This window comes from Nerophis ophidion, linkage group LG04 (genome assembly GCF_033978795.1).
Source record: "Nerophis ophidion isolate RoL-2023_Sa linkage group LG04, RoL_Noph_v1.0, whole genome shotgun sequence".
In the NCBI taxonomy this organism is placed as follows: Eukaryota; Metazoa; Chordata; class Actinopteri; order Syngnathiformes; family Syngnathidae; genus Nerophis; species Nerophis ophidion.
This window is the reverse complement of record NC_084614.1, coordinates 41,380,846-41,391,517: the sequence shown is the minus strand read 5'-3', so window position 1 is coordinate 41,391,517 and position 10,672 is coordinate 41,380,846. Positions and strand designations below refer to the sequence as shown.

The 10,672-nt window shown below is 40.8% G+C and overlaps 1 protein-coding gene across 1 annotated transcript in view; it reads right to left on the bottom strand.

The window, feature by feature from the left end:
- Positions 1-444: 444 nt before the first annotated feature.
- exoc3l2a (exocyst complex component 3-like 2a) overlaps positions 445-10,672 on the bottom strand; it is a 64,256-nt gene continuing 54,028 nt past the window's right edge. Inside the window, exon 13 of the mRNA XM_061898071.1 lies at positions 445-4,717. Within this exon, the coding sequence (XP_061754055.1) occupies positions 4,396-4,717 (322 nt within the window). The 3' untranslated portion in view covers positions 445-4,395. The remainder of the gene's footprint in view (positions 4,718-10,672) is intronic.

Sequence of the window (10,672 nt, the reverse complement as noted above, 5' to 3'; positions counted from 1 at the left end):
TCCAATAAAAGCATTTGTTGGCACCTCAGTGGACAACAGGAAGTCTTTGTTTATCGAAAAACATCCCGCCGCTGGCTTTGGGGACGCATGACCCTTCTTGTTTTACGGAGACAGAGCGTCAGGCAGTGGTCACGGCGGAGCCCGTAGTTCAAGATCTCAAAATACTGAACAAAGCTGCCATATCCTTAAGATAAACAAGTAAGACACAAGTGTGCATGTGTTTATATAGTGGCGGCGTTGGGTTTGCGTCAGAACCTTGCTCTGTTTGGTATGTATTGTTGAGAAAGGCTGCAGAAGGACACGCCCGTGTTCAGGGGCCACAACACCTAAAGTTAGAAGCAGACTGTTCAATAACAAAATGTTCACATTGAAAATCTACTTGGCCAATTGGGAAAGTGAGGATTTGAACAACATTTTTTTTGTACGAGAAAAGTTGAAACGTGCTTCGTCTACCCAATCAATGGGTCTTTATTAGGTTTCCAGCAATAGATCCATATCATTCACAGTGAGAGTTCAACACATCACTATATATTCTAGAAGTAGAAACCAAAACTGAGTATAGTATATATGGCTGGGTGTAGGGGTGTCCCAATACAACTTTTTCACTTCCCACACGATACCGATATTGATCTGATATCAGCACGAATCATACATACTTTTTTATTTTGTACTGTATTGTGAAATGTTTGAAAAGTGTGATCAGGTGAAATTAGTCAAACAGGTGTACAAAATACTAACCTAAGTCCCAAAAATGTTAAATCAAACCATGGCGGCATGGCGGAGATATTTATAAAAAATTCTTGCCTTCCTTCATACTTACTTCCGTTTGGAATGTGCCCTATTTGTGATGTTTTTCCTAAGTGTGATGTAAGTGGATATTTCCAAATATGGAAATATGGCAGTGGTTCTCAAATGGGGGTAAGCGTACCCCTAGGGGTACTTGAAGATATGCCAACGGGTACGTGAGATTTTTTAAAAATATTCTAAAAATAGCAACAATAAAATCCTTTATAGATATAATTATTGAATAATACTTCAACAAAATATGAATGTAAGTTCATAAACTGTGAAAAGAAAGGCAACAATGCAATATTCAGTGTTCACAGCTAGCTTTTTTGTAGACATGTTCCATAAATATTGATGTTAAAGATTTCTTTTTTTTGTGAAGAAATGTTTAGAATTAAGTTCATGAATCCAGATGGATCTCTATTACAATCCCCAAAGAGGGCACTTTAAGTTGATGATTAATTCTATGTGTAGACATTTTTATTTATAATTGAATCAGTTATTTATTTTTCAACAAGTTTTAATTATTTTTATATCTTTTTTTCCAAATAGTTCAAGAAAGACCACTACAAATGAGCAATATTTTGCACTGTTTTACAATTTAATAAATCAGAAACTGATGACATAGTGCTGTATTTTACTTATTTTTCTCTTTTTTTCAATCAAAAATGCTTTGCTCTGATTAGGGGTTACTTGAATTAAAAAAATGTTCACAGGGGGTACATCACTGAAAAAAGGTTGAGAACCACTGTCTTAAGGTAGTCAAATGCCTCGTCGTCTAATTAGTGACGCGCATGAATGGATGAGTGAGATGAATGAGATGGGACATTGCAGCAAACTTCACGGGGGCTCGCATCCATGAGGGCTTGTATGCCATCTTCTCCTCCTTCGGACCCCTTTACCAATCCTAATACTACTAAATCCCTTAACTAGGGATTTAGTTTAACCCGAAGAGTTTTGTAAGAGTCTGCTATTGTAGTCTGACGGTGTTGTCAATAAGTTCCTTATTTTTCTCCATCCCATTGCTGTGGGGCAGACTGGCTCGTACATGCACATGCCTCCTGCGCCGTTGCCATTTCTAATACAAAGTAGTGTCTTGTTCCAACATATCCGTCAGTAGACTCGATATGGAAGCCCTAAAAACTACAACATGGATGACAGGGAGCAGATGCTGTTGAAGTGGAGGACGTAAATAAGACTGCAATAAAACAACGCGTCTTGGAGATGGTCAGAAAGGTTCGAAGATGGTCTGTAAAACATAATTTATGCAACATTTTGACCAAAGAAACCACCATTACATGTTATGTAGACTACAAGGAAGTGTTTTATATGTAGACCATTTTAAGTTTTTGAAGGGTGCAAACTTTACTGTTTTGCTTAAATTTCTTAATTAACTCTAATCCTAAAAGAAATAAACAAGTAATGATTTTTGTGACCCTTTTGAAGGCTTTTTGATAAGATGATGTCACAAGTCTAAACTAGTAAAAAAAATTAATGTTATGCAAATGTTTACTAATTAACAGCTATGACATCATGGGGACGGCGTGGTGGTGGAGTGGCCGTGCCAGGAGCCGGAGGGGTCCTGGTTCTATCCCCACCTGCTACCAACCTCGTCATGTACGTTGTGTCCTTGAGCAAGACACTTCACCCTAGGGTCGTGGGTCGTGGTGAGGGCCTTGCATGGCAGCTCCCGCCAGTGTGTAAATAGGTGAATGTGGAAATAATGTCAAAATGCTTTGATTACCTTGAAGGTAGAAAAGTGCTATACAAGCATAATATCATTTGATAAAAATACTTTAAAGGGTTAAAAACAAACAGCCAAAAGAAAACTTTGCATGTTTAATATATATTTTTAGGGCCGAATTTGATCTAGGGATTTAAACAAAGTACATTAAAAAATAAAAAAAATTTAAAAAATGTTTTAAATGGCCATTTTTGAAGAATAACAGACTTTATATACATCCCGTTTGGCTTTGGGGTATTGTCGAATAACTGCTAATGTATTGTACGCCTGTGATGGTATTGAACGTGGAAATATTTTAACTCAAGATGAAAAAAAATATTTTCGGAAAAATCCTTTGTAATGGAGTAGAACGACGAAAATATAGCCAAAAAAATGCAGCAAAAATTTACTGAAAGGACAAAAAAAAGTCAGCTTTTATCCCCTGAGGTTTAACTTGAAGTAGAGTGGTAAATGTGTGTTTTTCGGCGACCTTTGGTTGTCACAATAAATTATTGAGTTGAATATTGCGACAGCACGGTGGGACAGGGGTTAGTGCATCTGCCTCACAATACAAAGGTCCTGGTTTTGATCTTGCGCTCGGGATCTTTCTGTGTGGAATCTGCATGTTCTCCCTGTGACTGTGTGGGTTCCCTCCGGGTACTCCGGCTTCCTCCCACCTCCAAAGACATGCACCTGGGGATAGGTTGATTGGCAACACTAAATTGGCCCTAGTGTGTGAATGTGAGTGTGAATGTTTGATAGCAGGTATCAAACAATCCTGCTAACAAACAGGAATGTTTGACAGCAGGAGTACATAAATTATCGTACACTACGATGCCGTTGACCCCCGCCCCCTCACCAACATCTCCTGAAATAAATGTGTCGGCAAAGATACTCACATTTTAAAACAAAAAAATCACGATTGTAGACGACTACAACGTGTCCAATTGTTCACATGGAAGCGTAAAAGGTGTTCAAGAAAATCATTTTGTTCCGATATTTTAAACGACGTTTGAACTATGAGGAACAAAATGTCGTATAATAGATGTAAGATACATATTTGTCTCAAGTTTCGTTAGACACACAAAATTTAAATAGGGCCAAAATGGGATGGGGTTGCGACTTATCCATGGTGTACCCCGCCATCCGCCCGATTGTAGCTGAGATAGGCTCCAGCACCCCCGTGACCCCGTAAGGGATAAGCGGTAGAAATGGATGGATGGATGGAATGATGCGGAGACGTTTGTATGTGTAAATAATATGCAACTATAATTACCTAATACTTGTTTATATTGTAGGCAGCAATAATGTTCAACTAAGGACACTTATTACGTATATCTAGCTTGTGTGCTAGAGTGTGCTTAGCTGTTGTGTAGCTGCTAGTAGCCTATATGTATAAAAATGTTTACCTTTTGTAAGAGACTTGACTAAAATACAAAAAAAGACCAACCTTGTGTGCTTTTTTAGATGTTAAGAAGTTAATGTTTGTTTTGGAGATTCAGATTCAAGTCTACGTATTCTGATGGATGTTTTTTGCTGATATCATACCAATATCCGATATCAATATCAGATCAGGACACCCCTAGCTGGGTATATAAATGGTACAACAATAAAGCAATATAGCACTCGCTCTGCTATGATGGCATTATCATTTCATACTGATGTGAGCCGAAATAAAGGCTAAAACAGTTTCTTGTGGTCGATAAGTTCGGACTAAAACAAACTACAAGGTTAGTTCAGATTGTTGAATAATTGTGTTAAGTGTGTACAGAACGAGCAGTACCTCAAGTCAAGTTTTTTTTTACTTGTCTGGTCTTTGTCAAGGTGCATGTACATCTCATCCATTTCATCACAGTATGACCCCAACTGCTCTTCTTACTTTCACACTATTCTTCCCTGTTGTGTTTAGTCATGTCTTCCATGTTCTGAGCCTCAGACGACGGCGGCCTCGTGTTCCTGGTGCTTTTCCTGCGTCGTTTCCTGGGCCGGTGCTCAGAGAGCCAGTTGGTGACGGCCATGGCGAGGCGCAGGAACCCGATGCTGATGCAGTGCATCTCTGAGGTAATGGGGATGTCGGAAAAGACGGCGTGATCCCGGCCGAGCAAAGCAGAGCTGCACTGGAAGTCTTTGACAATGTTGAGGATCTCCTGACGCTCTGCCTGACGCATCATGCCTCGGACGTTCAGCAGGGTGGACACGTGCTTCTGCCTGTTGAGAGGAAGGAGGTGACTGTGAATGGACGTCGGCTCAGCGGGCTGGCAACCAACGAATTTGAATCGCATGCAGGTGAGTCATCAGTTTCTGGGAAGGTGCTGGTAAAAATTTATGAGCACATTTTGTGACAAAGCTTCACAAATCTCTTCCTGTTGCGTTGCAGACGGATGCTCTATTACTTACTGTAATACCTACCATATTTTTTGGACTATAAGTTGCAGTTTTTTTCATAGTTTGGCCATGGGTGCAACTTATACTCAGGAGCGACTTATGTGTGAAATTATTAACACGTTACCATAAAATATCAAATAATATTATTTAGCTCATTCACGTAAGAGACTAGACGTATAAGATTTCATCGGATTTATCGATTAGGAGTGACAGATTGTTTGGTAAACATATAGCATGTTCTATATGTTATAGTTATTTGAATGACTCTTACCATAATATGTTACGTTAACATACCAGGCACCTTCTCAGTTGGTTATTTATGCGTCATATAACGTACACTTATTCAGTCTGTTGTTCACTATTCTTTATTTATTTTAAATTGCCTTTCAAATGTCTATTCTTGGTGTTGGGTTTTATCAAATAAATTTCCCCCAAAAATGCTACTTATATTCCAGTGTGACTTATATATGTTTTTTTGCATTTTCGGCAGGTGCGACGTATACTATGGAGCAACTTATACTCCGAAAAATACGGTTTAAGATGAAAATTGATGCTGACCCTGTCGATCATCATAGAGCCAAAACTAGTTCCAGTTGTCTTCAACAGGGGGTCTGTGACCCCTCGGGGTTCTCAAAGTTGTGGTGAAATTTTCGGTTGATTAGACTTAAAAAAAAAAAAAATTAAAACATGAATAAATATTATAACCTGCTCAGTGGTCTTGTGGTCCGCCCTGAGATAGGTAGGTTGCGAGTTCAAACCCCGGCCAAGTCATAACAAAGACTATAAAAATGGGCCCCTTTGCCTCCCTGCTTGGCACTCAGCATCAAGGGTTGGAATTGGGGGTTAAATCAGCAAAAATGATTGCTGCTGCTCACTGCTCCTCTCATCTCCCAGGGGGTGAACAAGGGGATGGGTCAAATGCAGAGGACAATCATTGGTACTTTAACTCTAACTTATAATACTGTATCATTATAGTCATGTTGGCATTTAAGATAGCTAGCGATTAACAATTTAGATGCCAGCGAGCGACGAGGCCACTAGTTGCCATCCAGCGGCACTATACTGGATCATTTGAATATCTTACTATTGCACAATAAGAAAAGTAACTTTTGAATCAGTTTAATATGAAACATGATTGTACTGTAGACATTCCTTCGAGATATAATTTTGCATAATTTTAGGGGTTGTACCAAGTCGAAGGGGGGCGATAATCAGGAAAAGCGTCCTCTGCCTACACAAAATAAAATCCAATCTTGTATTTTAAACAAAATAAACACATAACTATTTGTTTATTTTGTGAGTGACAGGTGAATACAAGCGGCCCTAAGAGATAAAACAATTTTCGTCAACACTATTTATTTAATGGAACGTCTGCCAAGACACTTTAAAGAGGACAGGAATTACAAAGTACATTTATCACTTTATTGAGCAAAACTGTTTATATTCAGCCGTAACCACAACACACACAACCAACCAACACACACACACAGTTTGTGTGTGTGTGTGTGTGTGTGTTGGTTGGTCGCACTTGGCCACTGATTCGTTTTTGGCCACACAAAAACTCCAACACCACTAAAAGTGTAAATGACAGGTCATTACACTATGACTCCTCAATCAGGTGTGTGTTTATTATACTGTCATTTATTAAACATTTTAATTAATGGATATTAATCATGAAATGCTGTTACTATATTAAATTAATGCTAACAAAATTATATATTTTACAGAGAGAAAGTTAAAAAAAAGTACACTTTATTTAATGCTAACATCTCTTCGACATGAGAATGTTTTAAAGGCCTACTGAAACCCACTACTACCGACCACGTAATGATGAAATATTAACATTGCAACACATGCCAATACGGGTTAGTTTAATAAATTGCAATTTTAAGTTTCGCACCAAAGTATCCTGCTGAAACGTCGCTGTATGATGACGCGTGCGCTTGACGTCACGCATTGTAGAGGACATTTTGTTCCAGCAGAGTTCCCAGCTATAAGTTGTCTGTTTTCATCGCATAATTCCACAGTATTCTGGACATCTGTGTTGCTAAATCTTTTGCAATTTGTTCAATGAATAATGGAGACATCAAAGAAGAAAGCTGTAGGTGGGAAGTGGTGTATTGCGGCCGCCTTTGGCAACACAAACACAGCCGGTGTTTCATTGTTCCCGAAAGATGACGGTGAAGCTTTACTATGGAACAGAGCGGTCAAGCAAACACGGTTGGATTGGACCACACACACAAAGTACAGTGTATTATGCAGCGATCATTTCGAAACATCGTGTTTCGAAAGGGGGCCCTTGCGAAGGGCAGAGATGGGCATCGCCACCACCTGACCTTCAGGTTGTACAGGTACGACCATATAATCTCACTATAACACTAGTAACACAATAAGCAGATAAGGGATTTTCCAGATTTTCCTAGTAAATTTGTCTAATAACATCTGTCTAATAAATTTGTCTAATAACATCTGAATCGCTCCCACTGTATAGTCTTTTTTTTTTGTAGTCCTTGATTCTCACTTTCCTCGTCCACGAATCTTTCAGCCTCGCTCAAATTAATGGAGAAATCGTCGCTTCCTCGGTCCGAATCACTCTCGCTGCTGGTGGCCATGATTGTAAACAATGTTTAGATGTGAGGAGCTCCACTACCCGTGACGTCACGCGCATATCGTCTGCTACTTCGGGTACAGGCAGGGCTTTTTTTATCAGCACCAAAAGTTGCGAACTTTATCGGCGATGTTCTGTACTAAATCCTTTCAGCAAAAATATGGCAATATCGCGAAATGATCAAGTATGAGACATAGAATGGACCTGCTATCTCCGTTTGAATAAGAAAATATCATTTCAGTAGGCCTTTAAGGGGAACTAAATATGATCTCTTAAAGGGGTACACATTTTTTACAAAGTGGGACCCCCACCCAGACATCCAATACTAGAGCATAGCTCATGAAAAACAAGATTATTTTGCTATTGTCATTGTATGTTTGCATGTATTGTATTGTATGTTTGCATTGTATGTTTGTACATACTGAGCCGCTGAGCTGCTGCATCGCCTCTGAGTTAGTGAACATTAGATAATAAATCATGCATCTCATGTCAATAGTAGAAGGTAGTGGCCATAGACTGAGAAGTTGGTCAACTTTTACATCCAACTTGGACCTAGTGATGGCAAAAATGACACAAAAAGAGGCTATTTTGCGCCCACCATTTAAGAAAATTACAATAATGAATTCTTCATCTGACTGGGAAAGAATAAACATCCCATCAGTCAGTGTCCCAGTGAGAGCAGACATTGTACAGTAAGTTATTGTTTTACTATGTTTGTGGTTTGTATTTCTTTTTTTAGCATTTGGCAATAGTGCTACTTTCTGGATCTGCTTATCACTCAACTTCTAAAACTTGTAGTTCCTCCAATGTATATTCAGGCTCAATAATGTAAAGTTTTCCACCATCATTTATTCCAAAGTAGTTGCTCATGAACACTTCCATGAGTAGTAGTATTGTTTTTGTCAGAGGAAATAGCAAACATTGTGATGCAACTGGGAAATTATTGGACCGCCGTATGCTTAAAATGACCAATATACATAATTATTACATGTTATTATGAATGTGTCTGTTACTACATTACATATTTATGTACAACATGTGTATAAAATGTTTTTGGATGTTTTGAGTGCGTTGTTAATGGAATAGAGCAAATCCCCATTACCTCCTTAACTGAGTATTGCTAGCGTTTAAAGTTAGAATGCAATTGAAAAAATAAAAACATATGTGTATTTGTCTTACATAAGGGATGATAAGAAACATTTTCCAAAATGGTAAATATCCCATTTAATGATAATAATAATTATTATAATAAGTGGACTTGGCAACACTGCCCACAGCGTGGGACAGAATGTTATGACGATGAATCTTATCAATTGTTCCCTGTTACATTAAATCCGGTCGTAACTCTGTGAATTCATGTTGATAATTAATTAACTATCTAACTAACCACAACAATTACATAACCTTCACGCAAGCACAACTTTCATTGACAAGCTTCCTGTGTGTAGTAGTTGTTGGAAACAGTGGCGACTGAAGCGACATCCACATTGTTGTTGGAGCTGGAACTAATCATTTTGAATAAACGTTCACTTTTATTGTACATATGGCTCCGAAAAGAAAGGAAAAGGCATTCCTGAAGGTGGCCGTGCGACCCCTGATTGGGTTGAGGCAAAGGACGGGCGAGAAGGAAAACCTGGAAAGGATGTACTAAAAAAGCCGACCGATCAGAGCTCTGTGGTCTGCGTCTGCAAATTATTTGGAGGTAGATGTAAAGGTCCGCCGAAATCTTCGGGTGGGAAGCTGGCATCTGCCATCCAAGCTGTGTATCGCGAGAAATATTTCAGCCTTTAGGGCCAGGGATGTCAAACTCGTTTTTCATTGAGGGCCACATCGTAGTTACGACTGCAAACAGAAGGCCGCTTGTAACACGTGAATAATGTATGAATTTGCCTCTGGATTTCTTGATTAGTTAAATAAATTGTTTTAAGTAGACTGTAAATTGTACAGTAAAAACTTTACAGTTACAACATTTTACAGTGAAATATCCATCCATCCATCTATCCATCCATCTTCTTCCGCTTATCCGAGGTCGGGTCGCGGGGGCAACAGCCTAAGCAGGGAAACCCTGACTTCCCTTTCCCCAGCCACTTCGTCTAGCTCTTCCCGGGGGATCCCGAGGCGTTCCCAGGCCAGCCGAGAGACATAGTCTTCCCAACGTGTCCTGGGTCTTCCCCGTGACCTCCTACCGGTTGGACGTGCCCTAAACACCTCCCTAGGGAGGCGTTCGGGTGGCATCCTGACCAGATGCCCGAACCACCTCATCTGGCTCCTCTCGATGTGGAGGAGCAGTGGCTTTGCTTTGAGCTCCTCCCGGATGGCAGAGCTTCTCACCCTATCTCTAAGGGAGAGCCCCGCCACCCGGCGGAGGAAACTCATTTCGGCCGCTTGTACCCGCGATCTTATCCTTTCGGTCATGACCCAAAGCTCATGACCATAGGTGAGGATGGGAACGTAGATCGACCGGTAAATTGAGAGCTTTGCCTTCCGGCTCAGCTCCTTCTTCACCACAACGGATCGGTACAACGTCCGCATTACTGAAGACGCCGCACCGATCCGCCTGTCGATCTCACGATCCACTCTTCCCCCAATCGTGAACAAGACTCCTAGGTACTTGAACTCCTCCACTTGGGGCAGGGGCTCCTCCCCAGCCCGGAGATGGCACTCCACCCTTTTCCGGGCGAGAACCATGGACTCGTACTTGGAGGTGCTGATTCTCATTCCGGTCGCTTCACACTCGGCTGCAAACCGATCCAGTGAGAGCTGAAGATCTCGGTCAGATGAAGCCATTAGGACAAAGGACAGCCTTGGCGGAGTCCAACCCTCACTGGAAATGTGTTTGACTTACTGCCGGCAATGCGGACCAAGCTCTGGCACTGATCGTACAGGGAGCGGACCGCCACAATAACACAGTCCGATACCCCATACTCTCTGAGCACTCCCCACAGGACTTCCCGAGGGACACGGTCGAATGCCTTCTCCAAGTCCACAAAGCACATGTAGACTGGTTGGGCAAACTCCCATGCACCCTCAAGAACCCTGCCGAGAGTATAGAGCTGGTCCACAGTTCCACGACCAGGATGAAAACCACACTGTTCCTCCTGAATCCGAGGTTCGACTATCCGGCGTAGCCTCCTCTCCAGTACACCTGAATAAACCTTACCGGGAAGGCT